General features: G+C 34.7%; 1 protein-coding gene across 5 annotated transcripts in view; it reads left to right on the top strand.

Moving 5' to 3' along the window:
- LOC101897275 (myogenesis-regulating glycosidase) overlaps window positions 1-26,473 on the top strand; it is a 45,379-nt gene that overhangs the window by 17,353 nt on the left and 1,553 nt on the right. Inside the window, exons 1-5 of one of the 5 annotated variants that reach the window (XM_059127304.1) lie at window positions 1,600-2,101; window positions 7,054-7,178; window positions 19,059-19,227; window positions 19,296-19,391; window positions 21,720-23,571. In XM_059127304.1, coding sequence (XP_058983287.1) covers window positions 1,895-2,101; window positions 7,054-7,178; window positions 19,059-19,227; window positions 19,296-19,391; window positions 21,720-23,571 — 2,449 coding nt within the window. In that variant the 5' untranslated portion in view covers window positions 1,600-1,894. Of the gene's footprint in view, window positions 1-1,599; window positions 2,106-6,814; window positions 6,967-7,053; window positions 7,179-11,718; window positions 11,917-19,058; window positions 19,228-19,295; window positions 19,392-21,719; window positions 23,572-26,473 lie in introns of those variants that run through there. The other 4 variants (XM_059127306.1, XM_059127305.1, XM_059127303.1 and 1 more) reach the window with 4 other exon arrangements.

Genomic DNA, 26,473 nt, shown 5'->3' with positions numbered 1-26,473 from the left:
ATAGCCTTAGCTCCCATATGTATGTTTCATCCGATTTGGTGTTAAATTTTCTCACATGCGTAATATGCACTCCACAACAATGATATTTGATACCGGACATCAGATACTGCTTGAAAATTCTTCTGCCAAATTTAATCGGCATGGGTTCAGATTTTTATATACCTCCGATATAAAGTGTGAAATAAAAACAATGCCAACATTTTTAAATTTTTTTTAATTTTATTGAATGAAAGCAAAAAATATCGGAAATAGCATCACATTTTAGAATAAGTTTAGATTTGTTCGAATTGGTGACCTTTGGCACGAATTATGACTTTCAAACGGCCAATAAAACCGTCACACGCTGCCCGAATGTTGCACTGCCGTTTTTTCTTATTATCGACGAAGCGCTTGCTTGAGGTGATCGACACTTTGGTACTTTTTAGTGACAACATTGCTTTCCAAAATACTCCAGACACAATAGTCCAACGGATTGGCCATAGTCCGCTGAAATGAAGCGAGGAACCCCATTTTGTAACCATTATTGAGCTGTCTCCTGTTGGAATGTCCAAGATCTGCGCCCAAAATGTTTGCGTGCCTAAGGCTTTAATACACCCTACAGAATATTTTCGCAATAATATTCGCATTTATTCTGATGCCACGGTCGATTAATACGAGCAGAGAGCGAACATCGGCTTTTATGGCGGCCAACCGAAGGTGCACATTTTCAGCTGACCTCTTTGGCAAGTAAACACGATCATTTTGCTGGACAACGAATGATTTCTCATCGGAGAAAACGAAATTGGGCAGTTCACCACTTTCGGCCAAGTGAAGCAACTCTTTAGCTCTTTTGAGTCTATTTTCTTCCTGTTGAGGTGTAAGTTCTTGCACTTTTTGGAATTTCAAAGGCTTTGCCCCAAGCTCATTTTTCAATATTTACCGAAAGGAATATTGCGATATGTTCAGCTCACGAGCCATTTGTCGGTCACTGCGACGCTGGTTTCGATCAAGTCGCTTCGTCGATTATCGAAGTCATGGGGACGATCTACTTCACATAAATGCCCAATATAAACTTTTTTGTCACGAGAGCTCTACTAAATACGCATAGCGGTGTAGGGTATCATATAGTGGGCCCGTCCGATTTTTGACATTTCCTTACCGGTTTAGAATTATAAATGAAACCTTCTGAATTTCAATTGAAATTTTCACAACCACATATACAGTCATAAAACGACAGTTCACAATAATTAAATTTTAAAACAAATACAAATCCCACGAATAATAAAAATTAACAAAATGACTTTTAAACAACAAATTACTAATCCCATACAAAAATAAAGAGTTTTCATATTAGGTTGTTTTTTTTTTTGCATTGGGTTGGACAAAACCTCTTCACATTCTCAATGCCAAAAAACAGATATGAGCATATGATAGTGGATCTCTATAAATAATTTCCACAAAAACAAAAGATTAACAAAACATTTGTATTGCACAACAACCCATTGTGCAGCGATTAAATAATTATTAAAAACATTGTCATTATTATTATTGCTGTTGCCGTTTTTTTCTGTCGAAGTGATATCAACCCAACAACCAATCAGTCAACCGCCCAACGCTCAGCTTAACTGGTCCCCTTTTGTTCGTTACGGTAGTCGTTGTCCGGCGAGGGTGATACATACCAGCCATCAAAATCAAATAAAAAACATATATAAAAGCTATTGTGGTCAAAGAATTACAAAAATAAAAAAAACGGAAAATAGTTTTCAAAACAAGAACAAATTAAAAAAAATATATATATATATATATATTTACTTTTTGTTTAAAGAAATGCTTTAGAAAACAATAACAAATACTTCAGCTGTAACCAAGTGCGGTTCATTGTTCCGCTGCGTTTATGTAATTACGCCGAGTAAAGATGGCATCTTTAGCAAATATTTTCAACCAGAATATCAGTAATGGGAGTGCCAATAATAACAATTATACGAATCATTCTTTCGGACCGAGTGAAACGCTGCAAATATCCAAACGGTTTAATACGCGCATAATTTCTGATCCGTTTTCCAATACCGAAACGAACTATTCGACCAGCAGTGATAGTGAAGAAAATAATGATGAAACTAAGGCAGGTATATGCATCATTAATTTGACAGAAATTGAATTTGTTTTCTGAAAATTAAATGGGAAATTATTTAAAACTAGTTTGTAGATAAGTCATAAAGGATGTTTTAAAAAATGAAAAAAAAAAAAAAAACAGTAAAGAAAGTCTTAAAGTCGGGCGGGGCCGACTTTATAATACCCTACACCACTTTTCTAATTTAGTAGAGCTACACATAACAATTAAAAGTTTTTATGGGAGAATTCAATCATACACGCTATGATTATAATTATAACTTAAAGTTCAAAGGACTAAATATGCCGAAGCATTTATATTTTTAAAATTCGAAATTGTATTGCCCATTTGGATAAAGATATATATGGGAGCTATATCCAAATCTGAACCGATCTCGATAAAATTCGGCAAAGATATTTCTGAGCTGTATTTGATATATTTCCCAGAATATCGTTGTTACGGAGTGCATATTACGGCGGCAGTGGACAAAAATAACAAATCGGATGAACAATATATATGGGAGCTATAGCTATATCTGAACCGATTTCCATCAAATTTGGCATACTAGCTTCCAGACTCAATAGACTCGTAAGTGCCAAATTCCATCCCATTTGGACAAATATTAGACGTTTGGTGCACAATAAAAAGTAAATCGGACGAAGTTATAAATGGGAGCTATATCCAAATCTGAACCGATCTCGATAAAATTTAGCAAATGCATTCCTGAACTGTATTTGATATATTTTCCCAAATATTGTTGTTGCAGAGTGCATATTACGGCGGCGGTGGACAAAAAGAACAAATCGGATGAACAATATATATGGGAGCTATAGCTATATCTGAACCGATTTCGATCAAATTTGGCATACATATTTTCAGGCCTAATTTGGGTATATATGCAAAATTCCATACAATTCGGGCTGATATTACACGTTTGGTGCGCAATAAAAGGCAAATCGGACGAAGATATATATGGGAGCTATATCTAAATTTTGACCGATTATTTCCAATTTCAATAGGGTTCGTCCTTGGGCCAAACAAATGATCTGTGCAAAATTTCATCTGGATCGGGTAATAAATGCGACCTGTACTTTGTTTACAAAAATACATGGACAGACGGACGGACAGACGGACGGACGGACGGACAGACGGACGGACGGACAGACAGACGGACGGACATGCATAAATCGACTCAGAATGTGATTCTATGCAGATCATCAAAAGGAACTATGGGTCTATCTCGTTTCCTTCTGCCTGTTACAAACAAATGCACAAAGACATAATACCCTGACCACCTTGTGGTGTAGGGTATAAAAATGTAAAAATGGGGTCCCTGTCAAAACTTGAAATGATATTGACTTGTTGGCTGACTTTTTTTTTAACTAATGAAAGCTCAAATTGAAAAATTAGAATTCATATAAAGGGTGAGATAAAAAAAACTGCAACAAAGTCAAAAGCCATAATTTTTACAAAAAAAAAAAAAAAAATTGTCGGAAATAGCATCAAAGTTTAGATTTTTTGGAATTGATCACCTTCGGCACGAATTATGGCTTTCAAAAAGCAAATGAAACTGTCACACGCTGCCCGAATGTTGCTCTGCGGTATTTTAGTTCATTCCCGGCGAAGCGCTTGCTTGAGGTGATCGACACTTTGATATTTTTTAGTGCCAACCTTGCTTTCCAAAATACCTCAGAAACAATAGTCCAACGGATTGGTATCCGGAGATATTAGTGGCCATTGTGCGCTGTATATGAAGCGAATAATCTCATTTTGTAACCATTTTTGGGTGGCGCGTGCTGAGTGCGATGGTGCTGAGTCTTTTTGGAATCTCCACGGTCTGCGGCCTAAATATTTGTGTGCCCTCCAGAATATTTTCGCGGTAATATTCATCGTTTATTCTGATGCCATGGTCGATTAATACGAGCGGAGAGCGACCATCGGCTGTTATGGCGGGCCACACCATCACCATGGCCGGCGCTTGAGTTTTGGTGGCCAACCGAAGGTGCACATTTTCAGCTGACCTCTTTGGCAAGTAAACACGACCATTTTGTTTGTTTACAAATTGCTGGAAAACGAGTGTTTTCTCATCGGAGAAAAACCAAATTCGGCAGTTCACCACTTTACGTCAAGCGAAGCAACTTTTTAGCTCTTTTGGGTCTATTTTTCTTTCTGTTGCGGTGTAAGTTCTTGCACTTTTTGGAATTTCAATGGCTTTACCCCGAGCTCATTTTTCAATATTTGCCGAATGGAATATTGCGATATGTTCAGCTCAGGAGCCATTTTTCGGTCACTGCGACGCGGGTTTCGATCAAGTCGCTTCTTTACTTTTCGAACCATTTCTGCTGATGTTGCTGTTTTCTTCCGTCCACTTCTTTGACATCGGGCTACGCTACCAGTATCACGGTAATGAGCGATGGTACGAGACACAAAAGACTTATTCACATGTAAATGCTGGAGTGTTTTAACGATAGCCACTTTTGAATTTCCAGCCAAATATAAAGAAATCGCACTATCACGCTTGAATTACATCACAAATAACTTTTTGTCTGGAAAATTCTCACAAAAATGCTTTTGTACGCTTGAAAACAATATAATGAGCTGTCACTGGAATAATTTTAACAGTGTCTGACGAGTGGCTTAGAAATGACAGCAGTCTGAATTTGGTTGCAGTTTTTTTCATTTCACCCTGTATGGTGGCTATACTTATACATAACCTCTTATATATCCTTTCTAATACCAAACATCCTAGTAGTAATATCTAATTCTAATTCTCTAAATAAGGTAGAATTCTGAAGTTGGAAGTGAGAGCCACTGATGGAGAGAGATAGATTACTGAAGGGTTTTGGAAATCCAGACTTTAAAGTTACAAAAAGTTCTAAAATTTTCCTAAACTTTTAAAATCTTACCTTTTGGTATTGTGTGAGCGGATAGAGCAAAAAATTAGAAATTTGGCATGAGAAGGTTGAAAAGTATGTTTTGTATATGAAGGTGGTTTCGGAAATGTGTACTAAGTGTGCGAACTGTACTAAATTTGGAACATTTTGGTTTAGGATGAGCTGATGAAACTGGAATTTTTAACTTTGTATTGAGATCCCTGTTGGTGGTAGGTTTGTGATTAAGAGATAGTTTCTGAAATGTGTACTACAAATGCACGAAAAGATCTAAATAGTACTAGTACAATTTGTGCATTTTATGAAAATATAGCGCTTGAAATCTGAAATTTGGTATTTGGGTTGCTGCTCATGTGTAGTCTTTACGTATGGAAGTGGTTTTAGAAAAATTTACTATAATTGTACGAAAAGAACTGAATGGTACTATATTTCGTATTGGGTGAACAGATAGCGATGCAATTCTGAAATTTGATATTTAGATATATGATGGTTTGGAGGAGAATTTGGAAATGCTTACTAAATTTGTTCGAAAAGTACTTAGTGGAACTAAATTTGGTATTGCTTGAAGGAATAGAGCTGGAATCCCGAAATTTGATATTGAAGGTCCTGATAGCTGTTTTTATGATATGGAAGTGGTTTTGAACATGCGTACTATAATTGTTCGAAATGTACTAAATGGTACTATTTTTGGATCACTGTTGGTTTCTAGAATGAAGAGATGTTAATAGTTTCGGATATTCATAATAAATGTTACTAAATTTGAAAATGAGTGAAAGGATGGAAATTTTTATATTCAATTTTGAGATCCCTATTGGTTTCTAGTGTTTATATTGGGAACGTTAAAATGGTTGATACAACCTTTTTGTCCAATCCTAAAATAACCCTAAAATATCGTACTGTAGGGTATAGATGTTTCACAGAGGAATTTTAAGGTGTTTTAATGTCTTGTACTAAATATCCTTGATAGAGGAACCATTTTACGGTAAACGTCAAATCGACAGAAACAGGAGCCCTATTTATATCACTTGTTTGCATGGGACAAAGACAACTAAAAATTGCCGTTAAATTCGGTTGGGCGAACAATTGATAACCTTTTTATCAAACGAGAACGGAAAAGCCCAAAACGAGAAAATAACCCAAATTAAACTGGGATCTGGGATGTTATTCATTTCCCCATATAGATAGGCAAAAAATTTCAAATCATATTGCCTGTCCGACCTGGCTTTTATTGTTTCCTTACAGTAAAATGTATTCGATCATTTGAAGTTAAATGGTTGCAAAGTCCATTAAATATATTTCTTTGTTATTTTCACTGATATAATTTCATTTGATTATTTGAATATTATTGTATTTCCATATCGGTATATGTTCACATTAGATTTTTTTCTAAATATCATCTATAACTTCCAACATGAAGAGGACAAATATATTCTTATCGAATAAAAATCCCTGTATTTTGTAAACTACACTCACAAGGGAAACTACCCAGTAATCTTTGGATAAGCAGTAAATCATTGCCAGGTAAATTCTTGGTATTGTGCAATAGACTGGCAAGCCTCTAGCTGCCTGCTATTTACATACATATGTATGTATGTAATAAAGAACATGAGTTCAAAGGTATGTAATCTACAGAGTTGAGTTGCAGCTAGCTACCTGTTCAGTGATCAGCTGTTCTGGAGGAATATTAAAAGGTCGCAAATGGTATGGTAAATTTCTATGGAACCATAGAGGGCAATTAATCCTTGTTGCAGACAGCTAGTCACACACGTTCAGTGCCTACATAACCTTTGTGGTTTTTCAGTAGCATTTTTCATTTCGAGACGAACGCATTCATATTTCTTCTTCAGCGTATACAAATCGGAATAGTTCTCCTCGCAACTTATCGTCTTAAATATTTAAATGTTACATCAAAATCGAGTACATTTTCAAGATATTGTACAATTGTATTTTTATCAAAATAAAATTGTAACAGCAGCTGATATTGAGGTTATTATTTATTTTGTTGTGGTTTCAAATAAAAATATATGTGAAAATTGAGTAATTAATATTTGTGTGTTTTTTCTGTGTTTAAAGGTTGTCGATGATATATCCGGTTCCGTTACCATTAGTATACCCGAACAAAAAAGTGTTCCCACCATTCAAATCGAAAAGCCTGATGACGACAGTGATGATGAATTGGAAATACATGGCAAAAGGAGGTAAGTCTAGAAAATAACATGTATTTTAATATTTGGAACTTAGAACATTTTTCAAAAAAACAAGAGAAGTTATCTACCCCTTTTAAATGGTTATTTTAATATTTAGTAGGTGTATAACCTAAAAGAAGCCTGATAGCTTAACTGTGTCGCAGAGTGTCATTGTAAGGCTACAAACCATATGGGTTGTGAATTCGATACTCAGGGATGACATTAAAATAAATATGTAAATGCCAGTTTTTCCAATATTTTTCGAACCCATTGACCAATTTTTGTGTGGATGTATTTACCTCCAAAGATTTCAAAATACCACATAGTAGCCACTACAGCTAGAAATGTGTTTAGTATCTTCAAAAAGCGGACTAATTCAAAATCAGAGACGATATGGAAAATTGTCGTATGTTCATTCAATAAAAACACATTTTTATACCATACACCACAGAGTGGTAAGGGTATTATGGCTTTGTGCATTTGTTTATAACATGAAGAAGGAAGCGAGATAGACCCATAGTTACTTTTGAGGATCTTCATAGAATCTATGAGTCGTCCATGTATTTTTGTGCAGGTAGCATTTATTATCCGATTGAGATAAAAATTCCAAAAAATATTTGTTTGGTGAGAAACGGTTCAAATTTAGATATAGCACCCATATATATCATAAACAGATTTCGGGTTAATTGTGCACCAAATGACCTTTTGGCACATACAATCGAATTCGGTCTACAAGCAAGTACATCAAATTTGGAGAAAATCGGTTCAGATATAGCTGTAACTTCCATAAATATGTTTCATCCGTAATATGCACTCCAGAAGAATGATATTTGGTACCTGAGAACTTGTGGAGCTCAAAAATACTATTGCTAATTTTTATCGAGATCGTATCAGATTGGGATATAGCTCCCACATGAATCTTTTTCCGATATCAGGTTTATTGTGCACCAAATGGCTACTATAAGCCAAAATGGATTGAATTTTGACACTTCCGACGGAATTCAGCCCAGAAGTAAGTGCTTTAAATTTTGGTGAAAATCGTCCTATCCTATATATATGTTTTATCCGATTTGGTGTTTAAGTCCCTCACATGCGTAATATGAACTCCACAATAATAATATTTAATACCAGATATAAGATACAGCTCAGAAATAAGTGTTTAAATTTTTTCAGGCATTTTGTGCACCAAGGGCTAATAACAGCCCAAATAAACTAAATTTTGGAACTTCCGGCGAAATTCAGTCTAAAAGCAAGTACTAGCTAGCTCCCACATGTATCTTTTTCCAATATCAGGTTTATTGTGCACCAAATGGCTACTATAAGCCAAAATGGACTGAATTTTGACACTTCCGACGGAATTCAGCCCAGAAGCAAGTGCTTTAAATTTTGGTGAAAATCGTCCTATCCTATATATATGTTTTATTCGATTTGGTGTTTAAGTCCCTCACATGCGTAATATGAACTCCACAATAATAATATTTAATACCAGATATAAGATATAGCTCAGAAATAAGTGTTTAAATTTTTTCAGGCATTTTGTGCACCAAAGGGCTAATAACAGCCCAAATAAACTACATTTTGGAACTTCCGACGAAATTCAGTCTAAAAGCAAGTACTTCCAATTTTGGTGAAAATCGGTTCAAATATGGATGTAGCTCTCATCAGCGTAATAGCGTAATATGCACTCCACAACAATGATATTTGATACCGAACATCATTTACTGCTCGAAAATGCCTCTGCCAAATTTTATCGAGATCGGTTTACATATATATATATACATCTTCATCCGAGTTTACGGTTATTTCCCACCATATATGTGATATCAGCCCAAATTGGATAGATTTTTCATATTGAACCGAATTTTTCTATTGTTCCAATAAATATGTTTTAATATTATCCTGTATCATGCAGTATACAGCAATTTTATTTGGTTCATAGTTGGTATGATCTATTTCACATAAATTCTCAATATAAACTTTTTTGGTACGTGAGCTCAACTAAATACGCATAGTGGTGTAGGGTATCAAATGGTCGGCGCCGCCCGACTTTTGACCTTTCGATTTGAGTTTTTCCACTTCAGGAGGATCATTTTGTTTATTAACGTCGCAATGCACAACGCCTAGATAGAGAATGTATTAACTTTAATATTCACTTAAAAAAACATACAAATATTTGACCAACAATTAATAAAGATCTCTGTCACATCCCACCACAATTTGCTACTGCAGATATTTGAATAAATATTAAATTCATAGAATATGACTATCAAAATCCACTGAATTTTCTATTAAACTATACAACAATACAAGTTTTATCTATCTTCTTGGAAACACAAACACCAAATGGAGGTGTTTTTCTAAAAAATTAAGCCTTCACATTCAAACTCTTAAAACGACATTGAAGAGAAAAATGAGATAACTGAGAATCTAAATCTAAGAGAGTTTCACTCAACAAAAACTGTTTACTCTCGGAGTATAGATCTGGTAACTTCAAGATAATCATGTTAAGTGCAGGTGATTAAATTTAAAACGTCTGTTATTTCCATAACAGAAATGAAGATTAAAATTGTTTTTATATAAAAATACCCTACATACAAACAATATATGCGCACTTTACAGAGAAATAAGACAACGAGTGTTTATTTGCAAGTAAAATATGTGAAAGATAATTTGATTAATTTCAAGGTTTTTAGTTTAGAATTTTTAAAGATGTTAAAGAAAATTATGGCAAAACATGTTTATTTACAAATGTTCTTTATTATTCATCGTACAGTGTTTCAGAATATGTTTTTGCATAACAAAATGTGTAACGTTTGTAAATAATGCAATTAATAATCGGACTGGGAATATATTAGACTTTCCTTTAATTAAAATATTGTCAAAATCGGCTCAGTTGTTCCTGAGATATTTGGAGTTTGAAATACAACTTTTGATTTGATTTAATTGCGTTTTTTATTTTAATGGTATTTTGTTTTTAACAAAAGTATTTTTGCAAAAAATAGATGGAGAAAAGCTGCTAAAAACTGCAAAATTATAAAAGGAATACTATCCCCAATATATATTGTAATTTTTTGAATAATTTTCATTGACAACTTTCAAAATTCTTCCAAGGGTCTCCGAGAATAAAAAAAAAACTGAACAAGATTACTTATTGGGGTGTTTATTTTGATGATAAATTTTGATGAATACAAATAAAAAATTCGTAGCATAATTTAATATGATTGGAGTTAATATATATTCAAAGAGAGTAGGTGATTGACTAACTGATGTATGGAAACCACTTCCTTGATGTATGGAAGTAACATTATTCTTATACTAAGCTGTAGCTCCCATATATATGTTTCATCCGATTTGGTGTTAAAGTTCCTCACATAAATAATATGCACTCCACTACAATGATATTTAATACCGGACATCGAAAATACCTCTGCCAAATATTATTGAGATCGTTTCAGATTTTTATATAGCTTCGATATACATATTCATCCGATTACACGGTTATTGCCCACCATATATGTAATATCAGCCCAAATTGAATAGATTTTTTCATTTTCAACCGAATTTTACCATTTGGTGAAACTTGGTCCGGTATATTGCTTCAATAAATACCTTTTTAATATAATCCTTATGGAAGACATATCACTCACAGCACTATACAGCAAATTTATTTGGTTCACAGTTGGTAAATTCCCAATATAAACTTTTTTATACGGAAGCTCTATTAAATACGCATAGTTGAGTAGGGTATCATATATTCGGCACCGCCCGAGTTTTGATCTTTCCTTACTGGTTTAGTACCTCTTAGTACATTTACTGATCGAATTTCCAAAAAAAAAAAAAAAAAAAACGCATCTTATTCTCACCCCTACACTCCAATATTGACCTACATGAAAAACTACAAGTTTCAAATATTTTCGATTTTATGCGAAAATTAATTTGATTTCTTGACAGCAGCAAATGATAAGACTGTGGGTATAAAAATAGTTGTCTAAAAGTACGTGACTAGGAGGATCTCCAAGCGTTTTGAGATTTTTCCTACAAGCCAACGATCTAAATAGTATGCATTGTGTAGGGTATACAAATTACTTAATTATATAGCAAATAGACATAACTAATAAAAAGCCGATAAAAATAACTCAGTTCCAGTTATTTTTAATAATAAAAGAAAATAAAAAAATCAAATTGATGCATAAATTTGCATAAATCTATAGGAATGTCTAAGCTGTCTTAAAACACAAATCGTGTGGTATCAATTTGACTTCTGAGCAAATATTAAAAAACGTCTAGATTCACAATCCCACAAAAAGTTTCCAACGTTTATAAAAAAATCAAATATAAACTCACGCTTTGAGAAGAATTTTAATTTTTTGCGGCACAAGTTCGCCGGTTTATCTCTTGGGGCTTGAAACGTACACACTCATTACTCCCCAAACTACAGACAGATAATCTTTCAACGTTTGTTTTGATTTGATGTACACAGAAGAGAGGGCCAATGAGAGTGAATAAATGTTTTCGGAAAATTTTGAGCAACCTCTGCTAAGTCAAGTCAGTGCTGGAATAAACTCGAAAGTGATAAGATCGTTGGATTTGGAACGCAGTATATCGGATCGGTATTGTCAAACAAACAGAAAAGACAAAAAAAAAAAAAAAAAACAAAACAACAAAAATCGGGAAAAAGAATGAGCGTCTGAATTAAATGAAATTATTCTGTTACTAATACGTCGCAGACAATCTTCCTCGGCTTCGCATGGTGTGTATTATATGGATAGCTGTGATTTAATTAAACTAAATCTCAGTAGGGAAATGTATAATAAGAAAATGTTTGATTAAAACAATAAGAAAATTGCAATTGGTTTCAATTTTTGAGAAAATATATTTTTATGAAATGATAGCCAAAAACTTTGGTATTATAAAAAAGTGCCAAAAAAGAAGGAATATATGGATGTCGGTCCAAAAATTAATCATTTGCCGTCTATATGAATATAAGCGTATCTTTTCTTTAGCAGCATAGGGCGGGTGTTAGCAAAAATGTTTGTGTGTGTGAAATTTGAAGAGAGTTGGATGCTTATTTCGCTTTCTTTGAGTGTTTTATTTTTCAAAATCTTGAACCCTATGTGGAGGAGGTACCAGAAGAAATGGTCCGATCTCTACCATATTATATAACAGACCTTGTGTTGATCAAAAAATATTGAGATTTGCCAAGACTGAATGGAATCGGGTGTAAATTTCGCGTTTTATGAGCTTCATGGATGTTTAATATTTTGACCCATTGTGGGGGAGGTACCAGAAGGAGTGAACCGATATATCCCATCTTCACAGTGGATATTGTGTTAGTAGAAAAAATGGGATGTGTAAAATAAGAAGAGAACCGGATGATGATTTCGGATTTTATAATCGTTTTTGTTATTCAAAATTTTGACCCTTTGTGGGGTAGGTACCAGAAAGAACAAATATTGAGATGTATCAAGTCTGAATGGAATGGATGTTAATTTCTCGTTTTATGAGCTTTATGGGAATTTAAAATTTAGATCACTTGTGGGCGAGGTACCAGAAGGGGTGAACCGATATATTCCATCTTCATACCACACTGGGTTAATAAAAACATTGTGATGTGTGTAATTTGAAGACAATCGGACTCTTACAGGTTGAGATAAAAAAAAAAAACTGCAACAAAGTCAAAAGCCATAATTTTAATTTTTTTTTAATTTTATTGAATGAAAGCAAACAATATCGGAAATAGCATCGAATTTTAGAATTACTCACCTTTGGCACGAATTATGGCCTTCAAACGGTATAATTGGTATCCGGAGATTTTATTGGCCATTGTGCGCTGGAAATGAAGCGAAGAATCTCATTTTGTAACCATTCAAGTAAACACGATCATTTTGTTTGTTTAAAAACTGCTGGACAACGAATGTTTTCTCATCGGGGATAACCAAATTCGGCAGTTCACCACTTTCACCCAAGCGAAGCAACTCTTTAGCTCTTTTGAGTCTATTTTCTTTCCGCTGCGGTGTAAGTTCCTGCACTTTTTGGAATTTCAATGGCTTTATCCCGATCTCATTTTTCAGTATTTTCCGAATGGAATATTGCGATATGTTTAGCTCACGAGCCATTTTCGGCCACTGCGACGCGGGTTTCGATCAAGTCGCTTCTTTACTTTTCGAATCATTTCTGCTGATGTTGCTGTTTTCTTCCGTCCACTTCCTTGACGTCAGGCTATGCTACCAGTATCACGGTAATGAACGATGGTACGAGACACACTATCACGCTTGAATTAAGTCACGAATAACTTTTTTCTGGAAAATTCTCACCAAAATGCTTTTGTACGCTTGTAAACAATATAATGAGCTGTCACTGGAATAATTTTAATAACTGTCGGACGAGTGGCTTAGAAATGACAGCAGTCTGAAGTTGGTTGCAGTTTTTTCTTCTCACCCTGTAGTTTTTTTGGCCCAATAAAATTTTTTAAACATATAGTGCTTTAGGGTATAATGAACAACAAAGGTCAACAATTTTTCAGAATGATGGCAATGGTCTTCTACAAGTAGAATACCCTCTACGAGGTTTCTTTCTGACAGAGAGTCTTCTAAAGTTCAACCATCTTTTGAAAACCTCTTGAATTCTATAAGACGCTTTAAAAGGTCGTGTACAGACCGAAGGCACTAAGAAAATCTTTAACAGCTAGCAGATCTCTAAAAAGGTTTTAACCCAGCAAAAATATGCATTGCAAGTCAGACTACCAACCCATTATATAAGATGACAAATTCGAGTTATTGTGTGCGACATTTCCTCGTTAAAATTATGGTTTGGTAACCCGATTTGTTTTGTTCTTGCAAGTTAAGGGAAGTGATTGACTACTCTATTTTTTTTTGAATTTAACTAATTAGATATTTGCATACTAAATAATTTTTTTTTATTGTTTTATGATTTATTTAAAAAAACACGGTGCTCCATTTCATGCAAACAGTATAAATATTCACATGTTGGCTCAGTCAGGTGTTTCACAACAATTGTTAAATACATAATGTATTTGGTGACGTTTAATGGAAACCTTTAAACAATTTAAGTTGTTTTTCAACATCAAAATTGATCAAATTATAAAAGAACAATGGTTTTGTTGCTTCTTAAAATATTTAAACGAAATATATTTTCATATTCATTGGAGGTAATTACAAACATAAAGAGCATAAATATCCAACGGAATAAATGTGAAATAAAATTCTATTTTTTCCAAAAACCACTTCAAAATTATTGTTATTCGACCATTTGCCAGCCATTAAAGCGATTTTGTTTTCAGATATTTATGTTTATAACTTTGAATCGCATATTCATATTTTCAATTGTTTTTTGAATTATTTTATTATATTTCTTTGTTGGAATTTAAGTTCACTTTTTATTGTTGTGGTTTGTTATTTAAAGACATTAGTAAACAATTTAAATTTATAAAATAGTAACAAAATGTATTGGACCATAATACAATAGCTAATCTGATTTACTCTTCATCGCAATGTGTTAACTTTTTGACAAATATTTGTGTATTAGAACACACACACATACATGAGTACATACATACATACATATGTATGTATCTATATACATAAAACAATGAGTTATTGCTGATTCAGTAAAATTGGGGTAGATATAAAAACTTGTAAAACTTTAACAATTTTTGCATTTATTGTCAGTATATATTTACTTAGTAGGATTAGTAGTTAGACTTAGTATAAAAAACCAGTAAAGAAAGTCTTAAAGACGGGCGGGCCGACTTTATGATACCCTACACCACTTTGCTAATTTAGTAGAGCTCCTCATAAAAATTAAAAGTTTTTATGGGAGAATTCAATCATACACGCTATGATTATAATTATAATTTAAAGTTCAAAGGACTAAATATGCCGAAGCATTTGTATCTTTTAAATTCGGACTTGTATTGCCCATTTGGTGCAAAATTAATTTGAAATCCGATAAAGATATATATGGGAGCTATATCCAAATCTGAACCGATCTCGATAAAATTTGGCAAAGATATTTGTGAGCTGTATTTGATATATTTCCCTGAATATCATTGTTACGGAGTGCATACTACGGCTGTGGGTAACAAATATGACAAATCGGATGAACATTATATATGGGAGCTATAGCTATATCTGAACCGATCTTCACCAAATTTGACATACTACCTTCTAGACTAAATTCGATCCTAGTTGCCAAATTCCATCCCATTTGGATTCTGTCCCTGTATTTTTGTAAACAAAGTACAGGTCGCATTTATTGCCCGATCCAGATGAAATTTTGCAAAGGCCTTTTGTTTGGCCCAAGGACGAACCCTATTGAAATTGGAGATAATCGGTCAAAATTTAGATATAGCTCCCATATATATCTTTGTCCGATTTGCCTTTTATTGTGCACCAAACGTGTAATATCAGCCCGAATTTTATGGAATTTTGCATATACACCCAAATTAGGCCTGAAAATATGTATGCCAAATTTGATCGAAATCGGTTCAGATATAGATATAGCTCCCATATATATTGTTCATCCGATTTGTTATTTTTGTCCACCGCCGCCGTAATATGCACTCTGTCACAACAATATTTGGGGAAATATATCAAATGCAGCTCAGAAATACATTTTCTAAATTTTATGGAGATCGGTTCAGATTTGGATATAGCTTCCAGATATAACTTCGTCCGATTTACCTTTTTTTGTGCACCAAACGTCTAATATTTGTCCAAATGTGATGGAATTTGGCACTTACGACCGAATTGAGCCTAGAAGCTAGTGTGTCAAATTTGGTGAAGATATAACTATAGATTCCATATATATTATTCATCCGATTTGTTATATTTGTTACCCACAACCGTAATATGCACGATATTCAGGGAAATATATCAAATACAGCTCAAAATATATCAAATACAGCTCAGCCAAATTTTATCGAGATCGGTTCAAATTTGGATATAGCTCCCATATATATATCTTAATCCGATTTCAAATTAATTGTGCACCAAATGGGCAATACAATTCCGAATTTAAAAGATACAAATGCTTCGGCATATTTAGTCCTTTGAACTTTAAATTATAATTATAACCATAGCGTGTATGATTGAATTCTCCCAAAAAAACTTTTAATTGTTATGTGGAGCTCAACTTAATTAGCAAAATGGTGTAGGGTATCATAAAGTCGGCCCCGCCCGACTTTAAGACTTTCTTTACTGGTTATATCTAAATATGTTAACATAAAATAAATAATGAAAAGTAGATGATCAAAACAGATTGGGTTGTTGTGTTTTTTTCTTTGTTTAGTTTTGACATTTAAAGAACACTACATGTTAAATACTAATTATACAGAAAGTAATAATGAAATTTAACTTAGAAAAGCAACAATTGACATCGAATCGATGAATATGGTAAATTTATTACGAATAAAAATTGTCTTTATATAACAACTTTAATAATATTTTCTTCAGATAGATATTCGGTTGAATATGCAAAAGTCTATCCAATCTGATATTATACACAGAATGAACAATATATCCATATGCTGCACAATAAACGTGAAATAAGTCGAAGATATATATATGGGAGCTATATCCAAATCTCGATGAAATTTGGAATAGCTATTGCTGGACTGTATCCGTATCGGGTACCAAATATCATCCTTGTGGAGTGCATATTACGAATGTGAAGGACTTAAACACCAAATTGGATGAAACATATATATGGGAGATATAGCTATATCTGAATAGAATTTCACCAAATTTGATATACTTGCTTCTAGACTGAATTCGGTCGGATGTGCCTAAATTCAATTTATTTTGTTCACAAAAAAAACAAAATTGTATGTTATATTACGAAAAGGCAATAATTTTGTTTTGCAAGTATTTTCTTTATTTTAAGGGTGATTTTTAATTATTTTTGGCAACACTGGCTTAAAAAATTAACGCTCTTTTTTGTGTTTTGTTTCACTGTCAAACTGTTTAATCTATAATTTAACCATGAACCGTCTTACAAACGAACAACCGTCCTGCAAAACATTAGATTTTATTATCAAAATGCGTGTGCTCATAGAAAGTTCTTCGCGCTCTTCTTCCAGCTCATTTTTGGCTCAATGGATATGTTAATAAACAGAGTTGTCTATTTTTAAATGAAAATCAAAAATAATCACAGTTTTGTGTGGTTTATGGACAGATTATATCATTTGACTGTACTTCTTCAAATATGCTCCGAACTTCTTCAAATATGCTGTCACACAGCAAGCATAACAATATTGCATTTCACGTTCAGGACAGATCAATTGGCGGCCTAGATCATCCGATGTACCACCTTTAGACTTTTTGTGGGGCTATGGTCATGTCTTGATTTCTCGCTTCAATTGACGCATTGGAAGACAACATTAAAGTTTTTAAACATACCGGCCGAAATGTTAGAAAGAACATGCCAAAATTGCACTAAGCGGATGGACCAGTTAAGGCGCAGTCGCGGTTAAGATTTGCATGAAATAATCTTTAAACATTTAAACATCAAATAAAAATTCCATGCTTTTTCTGAAGTGTTTTATTTTTCAAAAACTTTTCTATAGCTATCAAAAAATCACCCTTTGTATGTTTTTTTTTTCTGTGGTAACTTATGGTGAAATTTGATGGAGAACATTTTTGTCTCTGACGTCATTCTTCTGAAATTATGTTTTGTAGGAGAACTTTATAAAAATATATGTGAACTACGATTTCAATCTTAAAATGTGTTTTTGATATTTAAAAGTTCCTGGCGTTTTGGAATGATTTAGAGTCTTGATGAATCCTTAGAATTATATGACAAATATTTTTTTGAGTTATATGGCCCCGTTTAAAGGAAGGTTTTGACCATATTTTGCAAAAGGGTCCAAAAGACCCCTTTTGGTGATTTGTTTGAGCGTTCAAATGTTAAACCAAAATAATTCTCGTGCTATTATCAGTAATAATGGCAATGACACAATTTACTTAAAATGTTAGGATTTCAAGGAATCTTAACCTGAAAAATTTCGAATAATGTGTAAGAGGGAGAAAACCTGCCCATTCTATGTAGGTTATTTTGCGATATTTTCTTTCAAAATAAGGTACCTCAAATTTAGATAGTTCAACAATTTCTAGCAGAAAAATCGAAAATTTTAAAATTATTTTTTTCAGTAGAAGAATATAACCCTATTTTTTATAAGTTCCCAGTATAACACAATTTTAAAAACACTTATTTAAATCTGAAAATATTAATAGATGGAAAATTGCTCATTATGAGCATAGAGTCTATAAAATTTCTTAACAAAACTCACATAGGGTGTGTACCATTGTCAGTTCATCTCATCTCGATTTGCTTTAAACGCTTTTTTGATTACGAATTACCATATCTTTCTTTAGATAATAGCATCTTTAAAGTGTTATTGCTCTGAAATAAGGTGTTAATAAAATGTTATCTTCAATATGTGTGTTTATATTGTTATAAAAGTGAGGATACATCTTATCTTATTTACAATGGGAATTGTTAAGACATTGGGGTAGGTAGAAATAATTTTTTAGAAAAAGAAATTAACACTAGAATGGAAAATTTTACGATTTATAGAAATCTATATTTTTTATAGTTATAAGCTTTTGAGTGTTGTATTGTGTGGTTATTTATAACCTCATTGTTAGGAATTCGTGACTTAATCTAATCTTTGCAACCAGTTAGGAGTAGGGCTTAATAATTGTTCCATTATTCCATTGAAAGTGTTGGACTAATTACATTTGTCATCTTAATCTAGAGAAGTTCCGATTGTACTATTGTACTATTTGTATAGTCGTGTTTTTAGTTTATTTATATCTCAGGTCAATTTAGTATAACTCATTAATTAATTTAATAAATTTATATTTTTTCCAGAGATCGCTTTCGAACACGCCGTAGAGCATCGATTGCCCCATTGCCAGCCCTGCGTTTAAACAACAAAGAAATGTTGGCCAGTGATTTTGACTCGTACAGTGTGGCCAGTAATCAGGCCTCAATAACAAGTGTAAATTCTTTGGCCAGTTTGCTAAGAGAGAAAATGCAGGTAAGTTTTAGAAGAGTTGAATGTTCAAACACATTCGATTTACTTAAAATTGTGTTTCTTCTTCGTAGGCCTTCCCACAAATGATAAGGAAAAAGAAACGGGAAACCAAGGATTATAAAATTAAAATATTTGTCATAATTATGTTCTTTATGATTATATTTTTGGTAAGTAATGTTATTTATTTATTTTGTTTTAATTTAAAATAATGAGATAGCACTTTTAGTGGAATATTCGCTAAAAGGGCAATTCCAATAGGTTATTTGATAAGAATATCATACAGGGTTGCCCATATTCGACGTACCCATCTGGCAACGCCATAACTTTTGACAGAGATGTCACATCGCTCAATGACATACCACGTTTGAAGCGTCAGTCCAAGCAGATTTTTACCATGAACCAATGCATGCCACGCGAGCGCTCTGAAATAGTTGAAATTTAAAAGAAGTCAATTGTGAAAACTCAACGTGCTTGTAAAACATTAAAAAATGTGAGAAGTGCGCCTTCTAAGAACACCATTAAGCGTTTATACGAAAAATTTTCGACGGGTAATCCGAAGAGGCCATATAAAAGTCGATCAAGGCGATCGGCCGAGAATATCGCTGCCATACGAGCCAGTGTTGAGAGGTTCCCAAGAACATCCCAAAAACGCCGTTCTCAGCAGTTGGGCATGGCTCGGTGCACTTTACAACGGATTATTCGCATTGATTTGCATTTGTTCCCGTACAAAATTCAATTGACGCAAAGAATGTTGCCTGCGGACAAGCCTCGTCGATTGGAAAATTTAAAAAAAAAACATGGGTCCGTCGAGTATGGGCAACCCTGTACATATAAGAATATTTCTAGGATTAGAAATAAAAACATATTTTACATATCTATTGTGTGGGTTCATATTACAAGCGTCAATGAGGATATAAAGTTCTTATGAAGTTTTCTAAGGGCATGAGAAACCTAAATGCCATATAATCACCAAACGGTCTCACGCTGCCCGAATGTTGCTCCGCGGCATTTTGACCCATTCCCCGCGAAGCGCTTGCTTTAGGTGATCGACACTTTGTTATTTTTTAGTACCAACCTTGCTTTCCAAAATACACCAGACACAATAGTCCAACGGATTGGTATCCGGAGACTTTGGTGGCCATTGTGCGCTGGAAATTAAGCGAGGAACCTCGTTTTGTAACCATTCTGTTGGAATGTCCTGTTGGAATGTCCAAGCCCTGCGGCCAAAATGTTTGAGTGTCCAAGGCTTTAATACACCCTCCAGATTAATTTCGCGATAATATTCGGCATTTATTCTGATGTCAAGGTCGATTAATACGAGCGGAGAGCGACCATCGGCTGTTATGGCGGCCCACACCATCACCATAGCCGGCGCTTGGGTTCTGGTGGCCAACCGAAGGCGCACATTTTCAGCTGACCTCTTTGGCAAGCAAACACGATCACTTTGTTAGTTTACAAACTGCTGGACAATGAATGTTTTCTCATTGGAGAAAACTAAATTCGGCAGTTCATCACTTTCGGCTGAGCGAAGCCACTCTTTACCTGTTTTAAGCCTATTTTCTTTCTGTTGCGGTGTAAGTTCTTGCACTTTTTGGAATTTCAATTGCTTTATCCAGAGCTCAATTTTCAATATTTGCCGAATGGAATATTGTGATATGTTCAGCTCACGTGCCATTTTTCGGCCACGGGTTACGATCAAGTCGCTTATTTACTTTTCGAACCATTTCTGCTGATGTTGCTGTTTTCTTCCGTCCACTTCCTCGACGTCGGGGTACGCAACCAGTATCACGGTAATGAGCGATGGTACGAGACACAAAACGATAGCCACTTGTGGTTTTCCAGCCAAATGCAAAGAAATCAAACTATCACGTTTGAATTCTATCACGAATAACTTTTTTTTCTGGAAAATTCTCACCAAAATGCTTTGGAACGCTAGTAAACGATATAATGAGCTGTCACTGGAATAATTTTAACAGCTGTCGAACGAGTGGTTTAGAAATGACAGCAATCTATTTGGTAAGAATCGGTAAAAATTTAGATATAGCTCCGATATATCTTGAGACGGTTTCGAGTTAATTGTACACCAAATGACCAATATCAGTCCAAATGATCTGGCACATCCGACTGAATTCGTCATAGAAACAAGTACTTCGAATTTGGAGAAAATCGGTTAATTTAATATTTGAAGATTATTTCATGAAAATGTTCACCGCTACTACAACCCAAATTGTCCATTAGCTTAGTCCAATTTCGGCACACTCTTTTCAACATTTCGGCCTGTATCTTCAATGTTGTTTTCATATGCAGCAATTAATTTTTCGCAAATTGTTTAAAATTTTCAAGTTCCTTCCAAATGGTGGAGGGTATTAAAAGTTCGACCTAGCGAACTTAGCTTTAACTTGTTTTTTTTTAATCAACTATTTAACTAGCTATTCTTAATTATTTTCTCAATTATCTCCCATATCATTAATATTCTCTCTCTCCCTCTCTTGCAGATTGGCTTCGCTTATGTCGGTTACCATCGGAAAATTTTGACCTATTCGTATTTTGAAAAAATCAAATTCAATAGCAACGATCGTATACTAAGAATTTTGAGTCACGACGAGAGAGAGGTGATATCCGGTCTATTGGGCAAGACAATAGGCATGGATAATAAACCCTATCACTGTTTGGAGGATCACCGGAAACAGGATGGTAGCGTTTGCATCGAATGGAATGGCATAGCACGACTGTATATGAATTTCCAGGATATGGATGTGTTCCGTTGTTACACCATCAATTGGCAATCGTTGAGTCCGGGAAATCATCCCACCGATTGTTATGAGTTGCAGAGAAATAATGGTCTATGGTTTGGCGGTGGTATGACCAAATCCAACGAATGGTCGTTGAGTAATGATAACTTTGATTTTGCACCATTTTCAAGTGGTGATTTGAAGGTCCATCAGTTTGGTAATGGTGTCAAGCGGTATTTCATTAATTCCATTGGAGTGGCCATACAGGTGAATGATAAGACACCGTTGCATGTATCGGTGAATACAACAACAAATGAGTTTTGTTTGAAAGCTCGAAATGATGAATTCACGTTTGTGAATCATCTGACCGAATTACCGGAGCTGGATTATAAAATTTGCACCACCGAAGATATGAAGAGCCTGCACATGCTGATGACCCAAAAAAGTCTATGGGATGGTCTGAAGGAGGCAGATATGGCAGTTATCTATTCGCTGATACAGGAACCAGTGTGGCGTACACCCCACGGTGAGGATATGGAGTCGTTAAATGAAACCACCATTTACAATTATTCCGAGGACCTCATTGCCATGGGTCTGCCATTGGGTCACATTTTGATCAATGAATTCTGGCAGGCGAATGTGGGTGATTTTACTGTGGATCAACGTCGTTTCCCCACTCTGAACAAGACCATTGATCTGTTACATCGTCGTGGTTTTAAAATTGTTTTTACAATCCAACCCTTCATCAGCACGGATAGTGAAAATTTCAAGGAGGCAGTACGCAAGAAGCTGTTGATCTATGAACGTCACTCGGAACGCAGCATTCCTGCCTTGACGCGTTACAAGAGTGCCACAAGTGCTGGGGTTTTGGATATAACCAATAATGCCTCTGTATTTTGGCTTAAGGAGAAATTGGAACGTCTAAAGGCTGAATATAAAGTTAATAGCTTCTATTTGGATCTGGGTACGGGGTACAATTTGCCCCATTACTATCAATGTCGCCAGACATTGGACAATCCCGACATGTATGCCAAACTTTTTACGGAAAGTCTGGAGTCGGTTGGCTTCATTGGTGTGTCCACGGCCAGTACGGTACCTAAACCCCCCGCTTTTCTTAGTACACCCCCAATTAACTCCTCTTGGTCTGGTCTGAAGGAAGTCATGTCGACGGTATTAAATTATGGTGTGATAGGCTATCCATTTGTCCTACCAGGAGCTGTGGGTGGTGATTATGCCTTGAACAAGACCATGTCGAAAATGATTTCATTTTATTCGTTGGGTGAACCGCCACTCCCCGATGAGGAGTTATACGTTCGCTGGCTACAGCTAATGACCTTTATGCCTGCCATGCAATTCAGCCATCTGCCAACCTATTATAAGGGTGATTATGTCAAGAATTTGGCCAAAGACTTGGCTTTAATACGTCAGCAGAATGTTATACCAGTTCTGCGTAAATGTCTCAGTGAATCGATGAATGAAGGTTTGCCCTTGGTGCGTCCGCTGTGGATGTTGGATCCCCATGATCCGGCATGTTTGAGTATATCGGATGAATTTTCATTGGGGGAAATGTTGATTGTTGCACCGATCCTGGAACCCAATGTGGAGGAGAGAGAAGGTAAGTTGCAGGTGTATGTGATAGATATAGGAAATGAGATGAACATACAAGATTTTGGATTGATATTATATCTTTAATAAAAAGGGCAAGAACGTACATTGTAAGACCTATTTCAGAAAGAACTGAAATAAGTTCTTGTTTTATAAATGCAAGAAATTTCCAGGAATTCCTCTAAAATAAAAAGGCTGGGTTTTTGGAAAAGGGTACGAAAAGTACTAAAATGCACTAAAGTCTGAATACTTTGTATTAGACCAACGGAATAAGCTAGAATTCTGAATATTGAAATGAGAGTCACTTGTGGAGTGCAGAATAGATGTACAAAAGGGTTTTTGGAAATTCGAACTTTAAAGCTCTAAAATAGTACTAAACTTCTAAAATCGTACCAGTTGGTTTTATTTGAACGGATAGAGCTAAAAACTTGAAATTTGATATGAAAATCAAGGCTGGAAAGTTAGTTTGATATATGAAGGTGGTTTTGGAAATTTACTGTACTAAATAGTACTAATTTAGGAACACTTTGGTTTAGGGTGAACGAATGAAGCTGGAATTTTTAAATTTTATATCGGGATCGTTGTTTAGTAATAGGTTTGTGTTAAAGAGGTGGTTTTGCAAATGTGAACTACAAGTGCACGAAAAGTACTAAATAGTACTATATTTGGTATAATTTAGTATTGGGTGAACAGATAATGCTTCAAATCTTTAATTTGGTATTGGAATCGATGAAATTTGATATGAAAATCAAGTTAGTTTGATATATGAAGGTGATTTTGGAAATGTATACTAAGCGTACGAACTGTACTAAATAGTACTAATTTAGGAACATTTTGATTTAGGGTGAACGAATGAAGCTGGAATTTTTAAATTTTATATTGGGATCCCTGTTGGTGGTAGGTTTGGTTGTGAAGAGTTTGTTTTGGAAATTTGTACTACAAGTGCACGAAAAGTACTAAATAGTACCATATTTGGTACAATTTGATACTGGGTGAACCGATAGTACTTGAAATCTGAAATTTGGTATTAGAATCGATGTTCCTGTTTAACCTGGACATATGGAGGTGGTTTCGGATATGTGTACTTTGATTGTACGAAAAGTACTGAGTGGTACAAAATTTGATATTTGTTGAAGAGATAGAGATAATATTCCGAAATTTGACATTTAGAGTACAGATATTTTCTGTCTTGGTGTTGGTTTGTAAATGCGTCCCATAATTGCACAAAAGGTACCAAATGGTAATTCATTTCGTATTGGTTGGAGGAAAACTTAATATTGAAAATATGATATTGAGTCCTCTGTCGGTATTTGGAATTGAGATATGGAGATGGTTTTGGAAATGTGCATTATAATTGTACGAAGTGTACTATATTTGGTTTTGATATGGATGTCATTGTTGGTGTCGGTAGTTGAGAGAAGTAGCTATTTTTAGAAATGCGTAATGGTACTAAATTTGGCATTGAGGGAAATTACAGAGCTCAAATCCTGAATTTTGATATTAACTTCATTGTTGGTCTCTGAGGTTGAGATAAGGAGATTGTTTTAAAAATGCGTGCTTTTACTGTACGAAGTATTTGTAAATTTGGCATTGTGTAAAGAGATAGAGCTGAAATTCCAAAATTGGCTATGGATGTCACTGTTGGTGTCTGTAGTGGAAAGAAGGAAGCGGTTTTAGAAATTCGTACAATGAACTTACGAAAAGTACAAAATTCCACAAAATGTGCCGTTGGGTGTTGGGATGGAGATGGAATTCTGAAATTTGGTATCGAGGTCACGGTTGGTGTATAGGCTGGAGATAAGGAGGAGGTTTTTGGACATGTATAGTATAAATTGGATTGGGTCTTAGAATAGGCCTAGAATTCTGAATTTGATGTGGAGGCTACTGTTGTTTTGGGTGAAGGCAGTAGATTTGGGTATCCGTAGTTGGGAAAAATAATAATAAGTACCAAATGACACTAAATTCGCCGTTGAGTGAATGGATAGAGCTTGAATTCTGAAATTTAATATTGAGGTCTCTGTTGGTTTTTATACCCTACACCACATAGTGGTAAGGGTATTATGTCTTTGTGCATTTGTTTGTAACATGAAGAAGGAAGCGAGATAGACCCATAGTTACTTTTGAGGATCTCCATAGAATCACTTTCTGAGTTGATTTATGCATGTCAGTCCGTCTGTCCATCCGTCCGTCTGTCCATGTATTCTTGTGAACAAAATGCAGGTCGCATTTATTATCCGATTGAAATGAAATCATATCATTTGTTTGGCCCATGGACGAACACTATTGAAATTGGAGATAATCGGTCAAAATTTAGATATAGCTCCCATATATATCATCGTCCGATTTGCTTTTTTTGTGCAACAAACGTGTAATATCAGTCCGAATAGTATAGAATTTTGCACATACAACCAGATTAGGCCTAAAAATAAGTATGCCAAATTTGATCGAAATCGGTTCAGATATAGCTATAGCTCCCATATATATTGTTCATCCGATTAGTTATTTTTGTCCTCCGCAGCCGTAATATGCACTCTGTAACAACAATATTTGAGGAAATATATCAAATACCTTTGCTAAATTTTATCGAGATCGGTTCAGATTTGGATATAGCTCCCATATATAACTTCGTCCGATTTACCTTTTATTGTGCACCAAACGTCTAATATTTGCCCAAATGGGATGAAATTTGGTACTTACGACCGATTGAGTCTAGAAGCTAGTATGTCAAATTTGGTGAAGATCGGTTCAGATATAGCTATAGCTCCTATATATATTGTTCATCCGATTTGTAGTATTTGTTACCCACAGCCGAAATATGCACTCCGTAACAACGATATTCAGGGAAATATATCAAATTAGGCCTGAAAATAAGTATGCCACATATGATCGTAATCGGTTCAGATATAGCTATA

Source organism: Musca domestica, unplaced genomic scaffold (assembly GCF_030504385.1).
Source record: "Musca domestica strain aabys unplaced genomic scaffold, Musca_domestica.polishedcontigs.V.1.1 44, whole genome shotgun sequence".
Taxonomy (NCBI): Eukaryota; Metazoa; Arthropoda; class Insecta; order Diptera; family Muscidae; genus Musca; species Musca domestica.
The sequence above is the reverse complement of the archived record's forward strand: the minus strand, read 5'-3'. Positions and strand labels throughout refer to the sequence as shown.